We start from the raw sequence: 20,792 nt of genomic DNA, 5'->3' as shown, positions 1-20,792 counted from the left end.
TCATAGTGAAAAAGAGATCCACGCAGTGCTCAAAAACTATGTTTGTCCTTATTTTTCTTATTATACAAAGAAGAAGGGGGTAAAAGGGGTTGGGCTGAGGGTACACCCCCCTCTTTGAGTCTTAAGTAAATAATATAACGTTCTAATAACCCTATGATATTCAGCTGCCTAAAATACCCTTCAGTGGACAGTGGAAAGCATAGACAAACATCCTGAAGTCTACCTACTTCATGGACAGTTTATATAAGAACTTGATTTATTTACAAACTATTTCTCATGCTTACAAACTTTTTCTTGCTTACAAATTTGTTTTTTCTGTTTACAGATTGTTTTCTGGGTGTTGGGTTTTTCTTCAAGGCATAAATGGGTTACAGGTTGTTTTTAATAGTTAGACTTTTCTATAAGGGTTAAATCAGTTAAAGTTTGAAGGTTTTTGGTTTTTAAAGATAAGTTCTAACATATAAGCATTGTGCCTGTGGCCTGAGTTCCCTCATAAAAGATCCTGAACATGAATACTGCAGTTTCCATGGACATTCGGCCCATGCTGTCTTCTGTTTTCCTGTTTGCAAAGGGCCCTTATAGATGGAAGACAGAGAACAAATTACAAATTTTATTAAGCCAGGAAGGGTGAGATGTTACCAAATATCATAGATGAGCTTGCTACCAAGCCCCAGGATTGACTGACCGGGGCTTCTCCCACTCAGATCTCTTATGAAGCTGCAGGCATTTCACTGCCCCGAGGAGAGAAAGGCCAAGGGCAGCCGAGGGCCGGTGGCCTGGCTCAGCATTCCCACTCTTGTGCCGACTGCCCTGCGACTCCTGGCAAAGGTCAGCAGTGTGTGCAGCACTCTGGGCACCGGGGCAGGGAGCCGGGCTGCTCGGCAGGCTGGAGCACAGGGCAGCGTCCTTCAGGCACGGCGCTTGTGCCAGGGGACCATGGGCCAGCGGGAGGCAGGGACAGCTTGTCAGCTCCCGGCTGCAGGAGCCAGTGCCTCACACAGCTCTGGGAGGCAGCGCCTGCACTTCTGTACTGAGCCACAGCAAAGCTGTGACCTGCAGAGTGCTTTGCAGAAATATTCAGGGCCAGCAGGCCGGCCTGCTTTGTGCTCCCTGGCACACAGCAAGAGCTGTGCCATGCCGCAGCTTGGAGCTGCTGGGAGAGAGGGAATCGGGGATGCGCCTGAGGGTTTTGCTTGAGTTGTGAACTGATTTGGAAGAGAGCAGAAATATTTCAGTAGGCAATCTGTGTTTTCTTCCTTAATTTCTCAAAGAAAGTCACAATGTGTTGCACACAGGTAGGGGGTATTGTCAAAGAAAGGCCTTATAAAATCAGGCCTTACTCTCCTAAAAATGAGCAGCTGGCCTGTTATGTCTTCTACGTACAGCTAGCTAAATTCCCATGTGAAAAATCATGACTGCAGTTAGCACAACAAGCTCTTGTGGTAAGAAAACTGCATCTGTAATAATCAGGAAATCTGTCCAATGGGAGTCCACAAAGGAAAATTGTAAACACCTGAGTAAAAGAGAGAGTCTTAGCAAGTCCACACAAAAACACCTTCTAAGCAGTGAATTGTGTGGACAAGAAAAGAACCAGGCAATTGGAATTAAACATGAGGTCTGTGGAAACAGTATAAAAATTAGTTTTGTGAATAAAAAATTGGCTTTCTATGCATGAAAAAACTGAGTCCCAGCTGCTGTATTGACACAGCCATGTGGCTTCACTCAGCAAGAGCACTTGAAGGGCGTATTGATGAAATGCTTGTGTTGATTCCCAGAACAGCAAGGAGAAATGTCAAGTGTATTCAATAGGGCTTAAGCTTGTGAATCCCTTTAGCTTTAACAGGCAGTGCTGAACCCCGTATTGCCCCACTGCAGTGCCTAATGTGTGCAAGTGCTATTTTAGCCTTGAGAATAAAGAGAGTGGTCCTGCTAAGAAGGTAGCTGGAATGCATTCAAAGGGAAGATATGTTTTTAAGAGGCTCTTGACCAGCAAAGGAGAATTTGAGGAATGGAATAGTTCCCAAATGACTGTGTCAGGAACCGGAGTCATGTCCGAGGCCCTGCCATATTTGATCCGTGTTTGAGCAGGTTGACAAGACAATGAAGAAAAGTGTATTGTTTAATGGGTGGGAACAGGACCCTTGAAAGAGAAACAATGTAGGGTCAATCGGTGGGCAGTTAAGGTTTGAAAGGGGAGCAATGCATAATGGAGCCGTTGTTGGCATGGCCTTAGTATCTGGAGCCATCCTGGCCTCATCTCACATGCCAGCCATGTGTGAGCTGATGCTGTAACTGGGAAAATTCCACTCCTGAGCAGGAGGTATAAGGCCTGGCTCTGGGCTGGAGGGGTGAGAAGGATGACGTGTGCACCGTTTTGATCCAGGGCATGTCCTGGAAATGCACTGCCTACCTGCCCCTGTCGCCGAGCACCACACTCCAACTCCTTCTCCTGCTCAGCGGATTTTTGGGAATCCAGGGGTTGGTATTATTTGCTACTGCAACTAATGGAATACATTTGCTTGGCAAGCCCAGTTGTGTCTTAGATTCTTTTGTGCATGAGTCTCCTCCTGAACCTGTGGCAATGACCACCAGGGACCTACAGGATACTTCTACTCTGATGTCAATAAATTCTGAGAAATTATTTAAATATGTCAAATAATTTGGAGGAATGTTTAGCCTGTGAATTTCAGCAAAGTATTGAATATGTCTTAGTTCCATGGATACAAACTAATAAGTGAGATTGCTGGCTGTGCAGGTGTTAGGGGAGTGATTCCCTATGCACCGAGTACTGAAATAAACAAATGCCTCCTTTCCAATCCTGAGCTGGCAGCAGGGAACAGGCCCTGCTCTGTAACTTTCATTTTGGCAACTTCTGTGAACAGGTAAGAAAGGTCAAAATGAAACCTCTCCCAGCTATTTGCCTCTCCTTTATCTTTTTAGGTGCCAGAACTCTGTGTCACAGATGGCCTGAGTGTGTGCTGAACAATGCAGCCCCCACAAAGCTCTTGGTTTCCCACAAGTTGCCATGCCTTGTTCCCAGGTGTGCCCAGCTCTGGCAGGAGAAAGAGCCTGCAGCGCCGTGCCCTGCCCAGCCGGGGCTCTCTGGCACAGAGCAGCAGCAGCGCCAGCACCTCTCAATCCGCTCTTTCCTTATCTTCTCCTGGGACACAGAAGCCTCTGGAAATCAGCACCACCAGTTGTGTTCCCAGCTCGGAGCAGCTTCTGCTGGTGGGCAGGTGCTGCCAGTTTGACTGCTTCCAAAGGGGAATAAAGGCAGAGATGTACATCCTCAGGAGCCCTGGGCGTATCCAATAAACGTGCAGATATGTGGGAGATTTGTTAGGAATTGTTTCAGCTGTTATGCCAACAGTGCCTTCTCTCCTGGCTCTGTGTGCTATAGATGAGTAATGTAACAGTTGGCTCTCACTGTTAAGAGGTAGATATTATGTGGATATAAAAATGTATAGTGATGTTATTGTAATATAGGCTCCCATAGTCCTATTTCCCCTCCCCCTTGCAATAGCCTTGGTAGTCAGGGCTTTTGGGGAGGGCCGGCTTGTGACCAGGAGGTGTGGTGTAACAACACCTGACCTCCAGTCAAGAGGTAAGAAAGAAATCTCCACCAGTGGATGGCAAAACTTTGACAAAACTTTGGCAGGATGAAGGGTATAAAAGGCAGAGCAACCATTTGATAGATGAGCTGCTCTATGTAATGTTCATAGAGACTCCCAGTGCTGCAAGTTTTCCTTATTCAGTCCTTTGTTAAGATTTAATAAACCTTTAAATTTTTAAAAGTGAGGGTTGTTTCTCAGGTGTGCAATGCTCTGGGCCATTTTCTTGGTCTGGTTTCCTTTGCTTGGGTCCCATCTGAGTGCTCAGTTCGGGTACAGGCTGTAGGTGCTTGGTGCACTCCTGGAGTTACTCTTGGATCCCTTGAACAACAGGGTTTGGCCCACGAGGGGAATTTGTGCTGCTTTGTGACAGAGGAGAACTTCCCCAGCTATTTTGCGTTTGCTGTACGGAAGGTTGGTTATTGCTCTGCCTAAATTCACTGGCCAATATAGAGTGCTTGCATTGTGATGTCAGGGCATGGTTGCCATGTGGTCATGGTGGCATCAGAAGGTTGTCTTGGTGCACGGAAGGCCTCAGTGTCAGAGCAGCCCTAGGGCTCGCTCAGGGCAGGAGCATCCTCCTGCTTGAGGCGTTTGTCAGTGGGAGCTGCCCACTGACAAGAGCCTTGATTTTTCTGATGGTGGAGCAAATCTGCACAGCAGTGCTACAATGATTGAGAAGGTTGCTGCTGTAGCTATTGGAGTTTATGGCGTTTGTTATTCCAGCTATTACCTCGCTAACCTGGCACGTAAGTAGAGGTTTTCCCTGGGTGTACCCGAACGTGGCTTTTGTATGTCTTCCTGCTCTTTCTTAGTGCCTGAGCTATTTTGAAACAGAAAGAGCACTAGGGTGCCACTGGTTTGGTAAAGCTCCTGTCAAGGAGTTCAGCTACAAGGGGATTTCTGTAGCCACAGGGCAGCATTTGCAAGGGAACCTGCAGGGGTTCTGTTCCATCCACGGGAGAGTCTGAGGCAGTAGAGTCTGTCATCTCCTCAGTTTGCTGTCACAAGCAAGACAGCTTTGAAAACGTAAACTGGAGACCTTCTTGGAAGGCCTTCTAACAACTCTGCAGTATTTCCCAGAATTCAGGGAAAGCTTCTTTCTTTCTACATTTTGTCATGAAAGGATTTGACTGTCTAACTTGACCCTTGACTGAGTGTTAAAATAGTGATTCCCTTTGCAAGGAAGTGCAAACTCCAAAGCAGTGAGTGTCTGCTCCTGGACCCTGGAGCTGCTGCTGTGCTGTGTCACAATAGAGCTGCCACATCATAGTGGAATTTTGGGGCAGCTTTTCTGGGCAACTGTTTCCAGCAAGTTAATGAGAAATTGTGCATGCAACTGATTGAAAAAAAAAACCAAACGTACTGTAAGGAGAGGATTTTAAAAAGATGTGTTATGTGTTTGGTAGAACAGGAGCATTGAGTGTTAGAGAACAATTTGCATTTTCTTGGTCATGTTTGTATCCATTTAATGGCTAAACAGGCCAAAGGGTAGGCACGCCCAAGACAATTATCTGGATCTCTTTGCTGGTTGTGTGAATGAAATGTGTCTCGTGGAGGGATGTGGTGAAACGGAAAATACTCTCTGTTTGTGGTGCTTGTTCTGTGGGATTCAGCAGCCCAGGCAATTTTCTCACAGCGTCTGGTTCATTTTCCCTTGCCCACTACAGGTCACCTGAAGCATGTAATCAGCAGTGCTGGTCCTAAGGTGAGTGAGAAAGGAACATTTCAGGTTTGTGCTGTTTAGCAATTGTAGAGTAAGCTGTGTGCTTAGCCAGAACCAGTAGGCTGTAGAGGGCCAGGCATGCAGGCTGAAAGAAAATCCATTTTCATGCCTTCAACAACAAATACAACGGCATAGCTGGATATTTCCTAATTTCCAACTCAGAGCCTTGAAGACCTACAAACTCAGTTTTGCAGAGAGAACATTGCTTGATGACACCAGACAGGGATGAATACTTAAGAGAGAACAACTTCCTGCAGAGTTGAATAAGCCCATTTTAACTGAAGTCACAGCAACTTAGATTTCTATCCCTATAAAACTTCATGATACTTCCTTAGAAGATGTGGTTGTAGAATTAGAAGGACAATTTAATGCTGTATTTGCAGTAGAACAGGCAACTTTGTGGCCGGGACGCTGTGTGGGCCAAAAGGACCCAGGGGTGCCGGCCAAGAGCAGCTGAAGGTGGGCCAGGACCTGGCCAGGTGGCCAAGAAGGCCAAGGGCATCCTGGCCCGTGTCAGCAGCAGTGGGGCAGCAGGAGCAGGGCAGTGACCGTCCCCCTGGGCTGGGCAGCGCTGTGGCCATAGCTGGGAGTGCTGTGTCCACTTTCTGCCCGATCGGTCTGCGTCTCACAGAACAGGATGGGACTCGGACTGGCTGCAGACTTAGGATTTATTATGTCTGTATCATACAAGCAAAAAGCAAGAGACACAGAGAAACGAACATCCATGCAAATCTAGATCAAAGACAAGATGGCAGTTTATGCAAGGCCTTTTTCTACATATTCTTTGAACCAATAGCATAAAAGAAAAGTGCAGAGTCATTATACTCTAACCAGTAAGAAAAGGACCCATGTGGGTTTAACATTAACAGAAGGACTTCTATGAACCTCAAACAATATACAATAATTCATTATATAAGATTGAAACTTCTTCTATTTTTGCAAAGCATATATCTAGGACTTTTGACATCTCAAACTATCACTAAGTTCTTGTTCTTTCTTGTTCCTTATGATAAATATAAATGTATTCACTTGGTTCTTCTTTTCCTAGCTTCCCAGGAGAAGGTTTTGAACTTTCCCAGCCTTTTTCAGCTTTGTGTCTACTTTCTGGGGCCTTTTTGCACTTTCTAAAGTTTTTTACCTTTTATATATTCCTACAATTTCCCCACTCTTTTTAAATAAACTATTTCTGACTCGTCACTTATTTATTACTTTGTGTTATATAGCTTCACTACTGCATATATTTATTCATTTAGGAAAAAATGTATAAACTTTTTATATGAAGGTACTTTGTTTTAAGCTCCATAATTTTAAGTTAAAGCATTATTAATGTTGGGTAAAGTAAGGTTTAGTATCTGTATTAGGTTCTGATAAATTTTGGCATTTTTAAGGTCTCAATTTCAAGGTTTAATTTGTGAGTGACTTTAATTAGTTTTGGTGAGGTTTTGTGCATTGTTTGTAATTTTTCTTTTGTATTTTTCTTTTGGACAATAAAAACTTTTTTGATGAGTTTGTAATTTGTTGTGAATAATGAAGTGAATAAGGAATTAATATTAATATTATAATAACAAGATTTTACTTAACTTGTAAAGTTGTTTTGATTAAGGAGTTAAGCTCTACTTACTGAATCAATTGTTTAACTATGTTTCTTTATTTTTAATTGTAGATGTTAAGTTTTTGTATGTTTTTGTGAATGGATTTAGAATGATTAGACAAATTTATGTAACACATTCTTTTGAATTCTTTACAACTCTGTTTATGTGTTAGAAAAGGAAATTAATGGTTGTTTGATTTTGGAGTTTGTTGGACACTGCTGACGTCAGTTCGCATGTTACTGAGTGCACTGGATGTGGTATTAGTTTGTTTGTTTAGTTAATATTTAATCTTATCTATTTGTCTTAATGTTGTTTCTGAAGCAATTGTAGGTAAAAAAAAGCTTGTTGAAATATTTTGTGGTTTTTTTTTAACAGACTGAAATTACTATTGTAATCTTTTGGGTATATATTAATAGATCTTTTTTCTTGTCTTTTTTGAAACTGTTTTAGTACTGGGTGTTATTACAGTGAGTGTGCTAATGTTACATGGTTTGTCTTTAGGGTATGATGGAATGTTTTGCTATGTTTTAGTTCTACAAATGAACTAATAACATTTTGGTAATTTCTGTGGATATTGGTTAATTTTAGATTTTTATCTACAGTGTATGAGTAATTGCACTAAAAACGTAAATTTTTATATTCATAGTAAGAGTGAATAACATTATATTTTGGAGAATTATATTTTTGCTAATTGTTTCTTGAAAATGTGACACAGAAATTTATTGTTCAGGAACTAAGGATCTTTAATTCTTGGGGTTCTGAACTTGTTTTGAGGAGTTGTTTGTTCTAGAGACTTTAATCCCTTGTGGGATTGTTTCTATTAGTAATTTCACTTGGTTTGTTATTAAGTCACTTTTTTGTTAAAGGATCGTGTTATATAGGTATTGGCTAATTTTTTAGTGGTACACTAACTAACCAGATTGAAAAAGGCTTTTTTGGATTTGAATGAGACATACATTTGGTATCTGATCTTGTAGCTTTGGTTAATGTGACTTAGACATTTGGTTTTGGTTTTGTATAGGAAAATTTGCGTTATAAAAAGTAAGCAAAGTTAGAAAACATAAAGTGAACTGATTTTCTTTCATATTATTTTTGTTGAGTTACTCTTTGTTAAAAGAATTTTCTATATATTTTAACTTTTAAACTGCATTTTTTGGAGAGTTTAGAATGTTAATTTTTTAGAATCTAATGATAATAATAAATCCTTCTTTTTTATGTTTTTGTTAAAAGAGCTCAACGGAACAAGCTCTTTACACATTTATCATTATCATTAAATTGAAGTTTGCAGATTCTACAGGTGACATAGGAACATTAGGCGTGACTTGTAGTCTCTGTTTAGCTTACGTTTGTGTGTTTGCTCTTTGACTTTTGGGTTTGTTAGTGTGTTTTGGTGTGTTGTATGGTTTGACATTCTTTATTGGAATTCACTTTGCTTTTCCAGTACTTGTAGAAATACAAGTATACTCTTTGCTTTAAGTTATTAATTGGAAAGGAAAATTGTTTCAAGGCTTTTTATTAAAACAGGAGGATTTTTTTTTTAGTTTTGTTTGTGTCTTATTTGTAAAATGCTTAAAAGTTGGTGGATCTGGTTCTGCAAAAGAACTGTTTAAAAAATTTTTAACACATAAAGCTTTACTTAATTTTATCTGTGGTATTACTTCTGCTCCCCTCTTCTGTTGATCTAAATGTGTTTTAATGTGTGATGTGTCTTTTTAACAGTTGTTTGATTTGTGGGGGAGTGGGGAATACTAAAGGTGTGATGAACATTTTAATTTATTAGGAATGTTGCTACTTTTTGAGATAATTATGTGGAGCTATTGTTTTTTTTCATTTCCTGGGGTACACGTAATGAAGTAAATGTTTGTAAAAAATGTTGATAGGTACGATTACTTGTTCTCTTGTGTGGATAGAGGTAAAATCTGTACTTGATAGTGAATCTACTGAAACCTGAATATTTTTAAATATCTCAAAAGAAGGGTATTTAGTGATGTTTGTTATAATTGTAGATTTTATAAACTTTGTGGATTAAGAGTTGTTGTAGAAACAGGGGTTTGCACAAGCTGACAATCAGGGTAACTGTAATGATAGCTTTAGCTTGGGATTTAGAGATACGAAACAAGTGTACAAGTGCTTGTGTATTTTGATGAAAAAAGGTATGACTCAATTTTGTGTACTCAAAAATGTTTGGTAATGTGTTTGAGATAACTATGGTCCATTTATTTGTTCTTGTATTTCTTTTTGCTAAACATCTTGGTAAAGATGAATGAGCTTTAATATGAGAAATAAAATATAGGTTAGTTCTGTGTTGTAAAATTTTATGAAGACATGAAAGCTAGCAATATAAATTATTATTACTAATATTTTTTAAAACTATTTTTTTACTTACATTAGTAACATAGGTAGAATCTGTAATTAAATTGAAAGGCTTTGAAAATAGCTGAAAAGCTTTAACAACAGCAGCTAGTTTAACTACTTGAGGAGAACTTTCTACTATTGGAATATTCGATTTCTAATTTTTTGTTGTTTGATTTAACTATACAGTTACTGATTTATGTGTTTTTCTTGACTTATTAGTGAAGAGCGTTGTATTACTTAAAGGCCCTTCACTTAGCAAGGGCTTTTTTTGAAACTCAATTTTGTTTGTAATAATTTGTGACTTGGATAATGAATGGAACAAACACCTGAAAAACTTAACAATGCATTTTCTAAATCATCTGAATTTTGTAATGTCTAATCTAAATAATCTGTATTTAAAGGTAAATATAGAACTGTAAAGTCTTTGCCTGTTAAGGTTAATAGTCTTGCTTTGACCTTAATTACAATTTGTGTTATTATCTCTAGGGTTGTAGAAACTGTTTTTGGAGACTTGTAGGGAAGAAAAACTTATTCTGCTATTAATAATGGATTTTTCTCAGATGGATCTCATTGGAAAATGAGGCTATAAAGTTGTAGCTTCTGTCTCAAAGCAGTCAGGAAGAAAGGTTTCTTTGGAGCATAATGATGGGCTTGTCTTCTTTGGAAAGTTTTTGTGACTTGTTATGCTGAGTTGAGCTTCAGGTGTTAAAATCTTGGGAGATTTAATGTCAAAGTTTTCTCTCAGTAGATCAAAAAGCGGAGCAAGTTCATCGTTGGTAATTTTCAAAATAGGTTTCATCTTGTTAATTTCTCTTAAAAGTTGCTGTAAATCTTGCAAAGTGTTGATGTTGACTTGAAGTTGTATCTTTTGGGGTGAAATTGTTTGTTTTGTTATCTTCTATCTTAGATATTTTTAGGGTGGGATTTCTTGTATCTTAGATGTAGAAATTCTAGTTCAGTCTTTTGGATCTCAGTAACAGCGCTGTCACAAGTTTGTTTTATCTTTGTCTGTGTTGGTGCTGCAATGAGTAGATCATCTATGTAGTGTAGAATCGTGGACTGTGGATGCTTCTGTCAAGCTGTACACGGTACTTGTGTGACAAAATATTGTTAAATTGTTAGAGAATTCTTCATCCCTTGTGGTAAAGATTTCTAGTGATATCTTTGCATTGGCTTTCTTTGCTTGATGACTGGAACTGAGAAGGCAAATCTTGGGGCATCTTCAGGATGAAGTGGTATGTTGAAGAAACAGTCTTTTATATCGATGATGACGAGAGGCCAGTTTCTAGGAATTATTGATAGAGAGGGACGTACAGCAGCTGTCTTCCTTTCAAGACTTGTAATAGTAATCATGGATTCACTTTCTAAACAAACAGTAGTTCTTCTGATCCTTGTGAGTGTTCTCATAGGTGATATTAGGTGTTAGTTATGGGCTAAAACAGGAGAGAAATTACTGAGACATCTGCACCGTATCTGGTATGCCTGTAACATAATTGTTCTACCACGATGAGTTAGGCCACAAGTCAGTTCTGGTTGGTTTAGAACATACTTCTAAGTATGTTCTACTTAGAAGACATGTAGCATTAGAGTAGAAAACACATCTGGATCAACTTGGTACACCGTTTGATTGGTTAACAAAGCATTTTGTTGAGATACATTTTGTTTGATTATGTCTATAGGTAAAGCAATTGTAAAAGCAAGAGGTTTCTAAGGTTGAATTACTGTTGGGGCTTTAAGGGGAAGAGCTAAAACTATTAGCTCTTCATTGCAGTTTACTGAAATGATAACTGGAAAAATTAATAGTCTAAGACTTGTATTGTTGTCTTTCTCTATAATAATTAAAAATTCTTGTCTTTGTTGTGATTTGTTAATCAGACCTGTAGGTATACATTCATAACAGAAATTTTTCAAAAACCATATTAATTTTGAGTTTGCTAACTCCAGTTTTGTCCTTGGAGGTAATAGGAAGGAACGTCTTGTGGTACTGGTGGTAAAGGTAGATATTGTGTTTGGCTTTGAGGTCCCCTAGTGAAGGCTAAGGGGGAAAATTCCCTGGATTCTGGGTTGCTATTACTTGTTTCACCACGCGATGGGTCGCGCTTTGCTTGGAGTTTAACGGTAGGGGATTACTATCTATATCAAATTTAGAATGACAATTTTTTGCATAATATTTCCCTTTTTGATATTGAGGACAAACAGAAGGTACTTCAGATTTTCTTATTGGATCAGGGTAATTCTTTATCACATGACTAGGCTTCTCACATCTGAAGCAGGACTTTTTAGTAAAGGTTCATTGAACAGCAGCAAGAGTTTTTTCAAAAAGTTTTGTCTGTTCTTCAATTGGTTTTTAAAATTTGTTTCTTAGTGAATCATGAGATTGTACTGTAGCAAGATACTGTAGAGTGCTAATTTTACTGTAAGCTGAAAGCATTTGAATAACAGTTGGAGGCTGTTTGGGTAATGTAGAAATAATTTTTTTGCAATCATCATTCGCATTTACAAATGCTAGGTTTTGGAGAATATAAGAATGAGCTGCTTTATCAGGGCATTGTCTTTCCATAGCTTGTATTAACTTATCTAAAAATGTACCATATGATTCATTTGTTCTTTGTGTCATGGTCAAATATGCTTTAAGAGGAGTACTTGTTGATTTGACTGAAATTAAAGTTTTTCTTGCAGCTTGTTTAATATCTCTCAACAATGACCTAGGAACAAAGTTTGTGTTTCTGGTTTATCATATGGCAGTTTGCTAGACAACTTAGCTTCTGAAAATTTTTCATATGTACTACTAACATATTTTTCCCATAAAACCTTAATAGGTATCTTCTGCTGGAGTTCTCATAACATAAATTGTGAATTAGTTAAAATCAGACTTGCCACAACGCGACAATAAGTTGGCATGAGTTCATAAGAGTAAAAAAACACATAATTAAAATAAAGAGAGTTAATTCTGCTTTCCTTCAAACTTTGATTTCACTCTTCGATGTTATAATGTGAGAGTGATTAATACATAGGCCTACTATTATCCCTCCCATAAGAGACTGGCATGGCTAAAATTTCTTCATTTAAAAACTTAAAATCTCTTTTTTTTCCAAAAGATATTGCCCTATCTTTTTCTAATCAGACGTTGCTACATCATGTTCTGAACTAGGCAGATTATTGTTGCAGCAACTGAGCTCTGAGAGAAATCTATCTTGGTTTCTAGACACAGTTCTGGGCTTTCTGCTCAAAGAAGTCTCAGCTTGGTTCCTTAGTAGTTTGTTACTATTGCAACTCTTGGTCTCAGCTTTATAAATTTTCAAATTTTTGTTAATGATTTAGATCCTGATTTTATGATCCTGATTGTGCTTATTATTTTAAAATTTCCCAACATTTCTCAAAAGTATGTCTACATTCTAAAGACTTCTTACACTTTAGAAAGGTTTTTACCCTTTTATATTCGTAAACACTTGTGGGCCCCTCTGAAGCAGAAAGTCCTTGAGGGGCTGGAGCATGTGCAGAGAAGGACACGGGAGCTGGGGAAGGGTGTGGAGCGCAAGGCCAAGGAGGAGGTTCTCAGGGTGTTTCAGCCTGGACAATGGGAGGCTGTTGAGAGATCTTCAGGCACACTTCCATAGATCCGTACATGACACTGCTCACCACAAGTGCCAATTCCCTGCCAAACATACCCTCACTGCATCCCAGTGCTTTCGACGCTGGTGTCGGAGAGACTCCCTGCCTATTGTTTGTTGCATTTTTGTTTTGCTGGTTTAGTAGAGGAAAAGCCCTGTTGATTTTCTCATTTTCCAACAAGCACAGATGCTTCTTCACAATGTTTCCTGCTCTTTTCCAGCACTGGATGAGATTCTGATCCAGTTGTAGGTTTCCATGTCTGCAGCAGCAATAGCAAAGGCATAGATGTCTCTTTCTTACTTTTCCATTTCCGAGCTCTCACAAGCTAAAAGCTCTGTCTTGCAGATATGTCGTCCTGATTCTTGAGTTTTCTAAAGCCTTCTGAGTTTACATTCTATTGGGAAACTTTCCCACACAGTTTCTGTAAATAACGTGTTGTTTTGCATTCCTCCATGGGGGTGGAGAAACTTGATGTACTAGTGCTTTGTGCAATATCTTTGGAGAGGTGGCCCATTCACTCTCCAATCCACTGTCACCTTTGGAGAAGTATAAAAGTTAGAGTCAGAAAATAAACTTTCTCTTTTGCCTTGCAAAGTAGCAGTTAGCTCGCGTTGTGCTTTCTTGTGTCCTATAGCGACACAGATACAACATTGCTTGCTGATGGCAACCAGGGAAGAATATCAGCTTCATATCCATATACAGTTCTGTTGAATTGGCCCGTTTTCATTTGATCTGTGTTGCTTAGAATCCTTTTACTCTGAATTTTTATGCTTTCTCCTTGGATGATATGGTGGTAGATGTGAGAAGGAAGGAGGTAACGGCTTGTCCCTCATGTTTCTCTCTTGCCCCAGAGCACAAAACCAGCGTCACTGTCTGCCCCAGCCACCTCTGCTCCTAGAGAAGAATACAAAGAGGACCAAATTGAGCAGTATGACCGTGAGGCTCCATCAGGGGTCACAGCAGAGCCTGAATCTTCTGAGCCAGTAAGTGCCACTTGTGGGTGGTGCTGTCGTTAGTGCAAGGCAGAGCTGCAAGTTTCGCTTTTGCGTTTCAGAGCTTTCAAAATTCAAAAAGTCAGTTACAAAGAGATCATTGCTACCTGATAGAAGGGAGGCTGGAATATTTATTTCAGAGCAATTTGCAGTACAGGTGGATTAACAAATTTTAATACCATGAGAGCGCATTGGAATCCCATTGCAATTGGAGTTTCCCAATTTTCCTTGGAAGAAATGGTGGTAGATGTGAGAATATAGGAAGTTATAAATGATAGGCAACAGCCTGTCCCTCATGCTTCTCTCTTGCCACAGAGGACAGAGGAAACAACAGTGTCTGCCCTGGCTCCCTCTCCTCCTGGTGAAGCCGAAGAGGAAAAAATTGAGAAGTATGACCGCGAGGCTCCATCAGTGGTCACACCTGAGCCTGAATCTTCTGAGCCAGTAAGTGCCTGTTGTGGGTGGTGCTGTGTTTAGTGCAAGGCAGAGCTGAAGTTTCTGACCAGTCAGGTCTTGCTGTTGCTGGCCGAGGATGCTGAGTGCTGGAGTCCTGCCAGGACCCAGCGATTTCCTGCAGGCAGTGACCTCCAGCTAGAAATTGGCCTTGGACCTGTCATGTTTCGGCACCAAAGCCTGTTGCCTCAGGATGAGGGTCTGGCTGCTCAACTCAGTGAAGCTCTGTCTCTTGGGCTTCTGCAGGCCCATGGCCAAGGGAGCACAAGGTAGTGCTGGAGGTCTCAGGGCTTGGTTTGTTTGCTTTCCCTTTGGGGAAATACGTGTTTGGCTGGTGAAATGGGTCTGCAGTTTCTTGAGTATTTATTCAGTTCTACAAAGTGTGCGGCTCAGCTGTCTTGTGACTTTTGATAAGCTGCAAGTAGACGAGTGTATTGTCCATGAATCTGTGGGGGACAAGACCTGGCCAAAGAAACTAAGTTTATAATTGTGAAGCCCTCTTGTGAGGCAAAAAGCAAGGTTCTGTGGATGCATTTTTTGGTGTAGTCTGCAGCTTTGAAAAGTGCATTGCAGCCTGGAGGCGGGGCCGGGGGGAGGTGAAGCTGCAAGTCCATGACTGCAGTCTTGTGTTGCTCAGAAGAGGAAGGACATTTTGAAATGGTGGATGCTGTATTTTTAGTCCAATGGGCAACTTTGTGGCCGGGACGCTGTGTGGGCCAAAAGGACCCAGGGGTGCCGGTCAAAAGCAGCTGAAAGTGGGCCAGGACCTGACCAGGTGGCCAAGAAGGCCAAGGGCATCCTGGCCTGTGTCAGCAGCAATGGGGCAGCAGGAGCAGGGCAGTGACTGTCCCCCTGGGCTGGGCAGCACTGCAACCATAGCTGGAATTTCTGTGCTGCGTGTCACCCTCAAATCCACGGGTGATCAGTCCCCAGTGCACCCCATCCAGCTGGGCAATGGGGCGAGTCGGGCAGAGGGAGGGAACTTCTCCTTGGATCCTGGGGGGCTTTGAGAAGCTCCCTCGTGAGTTCAAAGACAAGCTGGTCCAACAAGCAAGAGAAAGAGGCGCTCCTCCTCAGGATTAGTTCCGAAATTTAATGAGGGCCTGGAGAGATCCCAGGCCACATCCAAACCCGAAGGACATCCAGAGCAAGAGAGGGTGTCCCTGCCCAGAGGAGCCAGATATAGGGGGATGGGGAAACCCGAGCAGCCAACAGAGGAAGGACTTGGGAGTGGCTCTCTGGGGGCAAGGCCTCAGAGTGACCACTGAGGAGGGGGTGGGGGAGGAGCCCCAAGCCAGGGTCCAGTTACCTGGTGACCCTGGGAGAAGGCTCTGGACAAAGGGGAAGGGTCACGAGGTGATGGACACATCACCTGGGAGGAGACAGGGGGATGAGTCAGGGATTTTGGGGTTTGATGGACATACAGGTGCTGATGGGAAAGCTGGGATGAAGCAAACGGATACAAAGAGGGGATATGGAGGGACAAACCATTATGAGGGGATATACAGGGCGAGCACAACTCCACACTGATGTGTCTACATGTGGGCCCCTCTGAAGCAGGAAGTCCTTGAGGCGCTGGGCGTGTGCAGAGAAGGACACGGGAGCTGGGGAAGGGTGTGGAGCCCAAGGCCAAGGAGGAGGTGCTCAGGGTGTTTCAGCCTGGACAATGGGAGGCCCGTGAGGGACCTTCAGGCACACTTCCATAGATCCATATGTGACAGTGCTCATCACCATGGCTGTTCCCCTGCCAAACATGCCCTCACTGCCTCCAAGTGCTGTAGCCACCTGAGGAGGGGACACTTTTGACTTGGTTTGACTTGGTTTGACTTGGTTTGTTAGGAGGTAAAGCCCTGTTGATTTTCTCATTTTCCAACAAGCACAGATGCTTCTTCACAACGTTTCCTGCCCTTTCCTTGCACTGGTTGGGATTCTGATCCAGTTTGAGTTTTCCATGTCTGCCGCAGCAACAGCAAAGGCCTTGCTGGCTATTTCCTACTTTTGCATTTCAGGGCTTTAAAGAGCCAAAAGCTCCTTTGTGCCAAGGCACAGTTGCTTGCTGATGGCAGCCAGGAAGGACTGTCAAATACATAGAGTGCATCAAATAGAGTTCTGTTGAGTTAGCCCATTTTAATCTGGTCAGAGTGACTTAGAATCACATTGCTAACAAAGTGGATAATTTTTCCTTTTAAGAGGTGGTTGTGGATCCGAGGAGAAACGAGATTATAAATGATAGGTAACGGCTTGTCCTTCATGCTTCTCTCTTGCCACAGATGACAGAGACACCAGCAGTGTCTGCCCTGGCTCCCTCTCCTCCTGGTGAACAAGCCAAAGAGGAGCAAATTGAGGAGTATGACCTTGAGGCTCAATCAGGGGTCACACCAGAGCCTGAATCTCCTGAGGCAGTAAGTGCCCATTGTGGGTGGGGCTGTCTTTAGTGCAAGGCAGAGCTGCAAGTTTCACTGTTGCATTTCAGAGCTTTCAAGAATTACAAGGTCACTTACACAAATAGATCATTGCTACCTGATAGTAGGCAGGGTGGAATATTTAATTCAGAGCAATTTGCATTATGGGTGGATTGGCCAATTTCAATACCATGAGAGTGCCTTAGAATCCCATTGTAATCCAAGTCTCTCAATTTTCCTTGGAAGATATGGTGGTAGATGGGAGAAGATAGAAGGTTATAAATGAGAGGTAACAGCCTGTCCCTCATGCTTCTCTCTTGCCACAGATGACAGAGGCAACAACAGTGTCTGCCTTGGCTCCCTCTGCTCCTTGTGAAGAAGCCAAAGAGGAGCAAACTGAGGAGTATGACCTCGAGGCTCCATCAGTGGTCACGCCTGAGCCTGAATCTCCTGAGCCAGTAAGTGCCAGTTGTGGGTGGTGCTGTCTTTAGTGCAAGGCAGAGCAGCAAGTTTCACTGTTGCATTTCTTAGCTTTCAAGAATTACAAGGTCACTTACACAAATCGATCATTGTCACCTGATAGTCGACAGGTTGGGATATTTAAATCAGAGCAAGTTGCATTACAGTTGTAGTAGCCAATTTTAAGACATGAGAGCACTTTAGAATCCCATTGTAATCAAAGTTTCTCAATTTTCCTTGCAAGATATGGTGGTAGATGTGAGAAGAAATGCAGTTTTAAATGATAGGCAACAGCCTGTCCCTCATGCTTCTCTCTTGCCACAGATGATAGAGACAACAGCAGTGTCTGCCCTGGCTCCGTCTCCTCTTGGTGAAGAAGCCAAACGAGAGCAAGTTGAGCAGTATGACCTCGAGGCTCCATCAGTGGTCACAGCACAGCCTGAATCTTTGGAGCCAGTAAGTGCCCGTTGTGGGTGGTGCTGTCTTTAGTGCAAGACAGAGCTGCAAGTTTCTGATGAGCCAGCCCTTGCTGTTGCTGGCTGAGGATGCTGAGATCTTGCCACATGGGCCGTTTCATCGGCAAATATCTCCTCACGTTATCCTAGTGCTTTTGCCACTGGCATCTGTGGCTCTTCTGTCTTGTTTTTGTTCCTTTATTAGGAGGGGAATTCCTGTTCAATTTCTTGGTTTTTAGCAATGCAGATGGATTTTCCTCCATCTTTCCTACCCTTTTTCTGCGCTTGTAAAGATTCTGCTTGCATTTTCTTTTGTAAGGGGGCCTTTCTGGAGGATGCAGTATTTTTGCATGAGAACACATTGTTTGGGGCAGGGAGCTGTTGTGGTGCCAGGCCAGTCAACAGGGCCTTGCTCTTCACTTTCATATTAACAGTCCCTGTGTCTTTTTGCAACCCAGGAAATCAGGAGGTGTGGTGTTTGGGAATTGAGCAGGAAATCAGTGCTCTTGCATTCCAGCTGGTCCTCAAAGATCAGAGAAGCTGGGAGGGCCTAGCCTTTATTCCTGATTGCAGCCCCTTTAGCAGTGTCACTGTGGTCGAGTCCAAGAGAAGCACTTGGCCAAGCACAGATGCTGCAAGAGTGCAGTTCCTAGTGCAATGCTCTGGATCTTCTTGTATTCCATAAGGACCTAAATGCTCCAGATTCCCTGAGAGTGTGGTTTATTGAAGGAACAGGAGAGCAATCTCGGGATTGCTGCTGACTGGGGCAATGGCTACCAAGTGTTGATGTATGTAGGAACAAAAATGATAGTAAAGAGAGATTATAACAGTGAGATCTGTCTGTCTGTTTCTCTATCTATCTATCTATCTATCTATCTATCTATCTATCTATGTAACATTTGCATAATTGAATCTTCTTGGCTTTGGTCCAAAGCAGTTGGAGGTGCAAAGTTCTCATAAAGCATCCCTTTCAGGAGAGGATTAAAGACATGTTCCGATGACCGATTCTGAGCAGGCAGAGCTGTTTCCTCCTCCAGATGTGGTGGTTTTTTCCCCTCAGACATGGTTTCCTCCTCCAGCCTCTTCTTCCTGAAGCCCCCTGTTAACGCTTTAATGTTCAGCCTGTCCCAGAGAGGTGGAAGAATTCCATGCTTTAGTTGGTGAAGAGAACATGAACTCCAGAAGTGTCTCTCACAAGGGCTGAGCTCACAGAGGAAGCCACCTGCAGAGCCAGGATGGAGCTGTGGGACAGGGTGGGGTGTCAGTCACTACTGAAAGACAAACAGAGCAAGGCAGAAGCAGAGGGAGGCCCTCAGTAGACCCTTGAGAAATGCCACACCTTCCCTGTCAGCTGCCTCAGAGGCTGCTTGAGCTTCAGCCCCAGATGGCCCCTGATTGCAGTGCCAGGGTCACTTTGGCATCTGTGCCTCCTCATGGGCAGAGAATGACCCAGGAGAGCTGCAGCACAGTGCTTTGGGAACGTGTGAGCCCATCAGTCCTTGAGTCTTGGTCCTCAAATGTTGTATGGAAAGTTGAAACCCATCTTCTCTTGCTTTCTGTGCAGGTCCTTCCAGAGAAAGAGCAGGAGCAGCCTGCTTTGTCAGAGATGCCATGGCAGACTCGGGGAGAGCTGTTCCCAGCCCGAGAGCAGGAAGAGCAGCTCAGGCAGCAGGTGGAAGAGCCACAGGAGAATGCCCAGGTAAGCCTGACTTGCCAGGTTTCAGAGGGAAGGGCAGGAAAAGGGGCATAAAATGGAGCTCTTGGGACTGAGGAGGTCAGGAGTCCCAGAGGCACTGAAAGCACAGAGCCTTGGAATCTGCCAAAGTCAGCACTGGGACAGGAGGGTTGCACTGGAAGCAGAGGTGGGTAGGGAAGCAGAAAGAAGTGGCTGAATAAATGGGATTTTGAAGCTGCGAGAGGAAAAAGCTGAGCCTGATGGCAGCTCCCAGTCACTTGCTCTGCATTTGTGTGTACAGAACATCAAGGCAGAGTCACAAGCAGAGCTGCCCGGGGCTCAGAGTGCCATCATGGAAGTGAAGAAGGGGAACAAGGAAGACATGAGAAGAATTCAAGAGGAGATGAATCTCCGTCAGCAGAGGGGCGATCAACAAGACCAGGTGAGTGAAAGAGTGGCAGCCACTCCACTCATGAAAGATCCTCTTTCTTGTATTTTACAGAACTTGAAGGAACAGCTGGACACGGAGTTTCAGAAAATTGACACTAAGATGAAGGCAAAGGAGAAGAGGCAGGAAGAAGAAATGAAAATCATCAGAGAAAAACTTAATCGTCTCCCTCAGGCTCTACAAGAGCAAGTGAGTGAAAGAGGGATAGCCACTGCAGTCACCAAACGGGTGGTTTCTGCCCTTCTTGCCTTTCCAGTGCAGGGCTTCAGGGAGTGAGGTGATGCCTCTGAGTGCCATCCTGCTGTAGTGTGTGCCCCAGACACTCTGAAGGACATTTCCTGGTGTGCTGAATCTCAACTGCTGCCCTGGACAGTGGGACTTGTCCTTTGGCCTTTTGGCCAGCAGTCATCCAAATTGATTCCTGCTGGCCTGTTCCTGCTCTCCTTGTTTCTTGAGGTGTTTTTACAGGGGAACATGGTGACCCAGACGGAGGATTGAAACAAGCTGTCTGTACCCCTTGTAAATCTGTTCTTTCCCTTTCCTCACAGTCAATGACTCTTGACTGACAGGGATAAGCCGTAGTCTCTGACTGCTTTCTTCTGTTTGACTTGAGGTGCAAATGTTGACATCTCACCGGGCAGCCTGCAAAGACTTCCAGCAAATGAGTGGCAATGAAGAGCCCCAGGCCTGGCATGAGGTACAGGAACCATCCCCACCAAAGTTACTACAAGTTGAGCATGACCTGAAGATGGTGCAGGAAAAGTGGACACATTTGAACAAGGAGCTGCAAATGTGTCTGAAGCCCTTGGAGTGGGAAAGGAATCCTTGAGAGGAAGCAGAATGGTCATTGTGGCAGTGATCCTTCAGAAAATCCATGAAAATGGAACATGAATCTGGCCATGAACTTGAGTAGAACTAACCTTTGGTTTTGACCCATCCAGTTTGAGAAGTGGACATCAGAAAAAAACCATTTAAGAGCCCTGCATGTGGCTGACAGAACCTTACCAAGGGC

The 20,792-nt window shown here is 42.8% G+C and overlaps 1 protein-coding gene and 1 long non-coding RNA gene across 2 annotated transcripts; both read left to right on the top strand.

The window, feature by feature from the left end:
- The first annotated feature begins 1,966 nt into the window (after positions 1-1,966).
- LOC140681826 (uncharacterized) lies at positions 1,967-13,879 on the top strand. Its single transcript, XR_012053010.1, has 3 exons — positions 1,967-3,236; positions 5,282-5,319; positions 13,748-13,879. It is a non-coding gene; the product is annotated as an uncharacterized lncRNA (long non-coding RNA).
- Positions 13,880-14,125: 246 nt separating this feature from the next.
- Positions 14,126-20,611, top strand: LOC140681999 (uncharacterized). The gene is made up of 8 exons (XM_072922838.1): positions 14,126-14,137; positions 14,204-14,332; positions 16,612-16,743; positions 17,070-17,201; positions 17,527-17,658; positions 19,222-19,356; positions 19,634-19,969; positions 20,394-20,611. Exons 1-8 carry the CDS (start codon positions 14,126-14,128, stop codon positions 20,607-20,609), a joined length of 1,224 nt encoding a protein of 407 aa, XP_072778939.1. The 3' UTR covers positions 20,610-20,611.
- The last annotated feature ends 181 nt before the right edge of the window (positions 20,612-20,792 follow it).

Source organism: Taeniopygia guttata, chromosome Z (genome assembly GCF_048771995.1).
Source record: "Taeniopygia guttata chromosome Z, bTaeGut7.mat, whole genome shotgun sequence".
NCBI lineage: Eukaryota > Metazoa > Chordata > Aves > Passeriformes > Estrildidae > Taeniopygia > Taeniopygia guttata.
The sequence above is the reverse complement of the archived record's forward strand: the minus strand, read 5'-3'. Positions and strand labels throughout refer to the sequence as shown.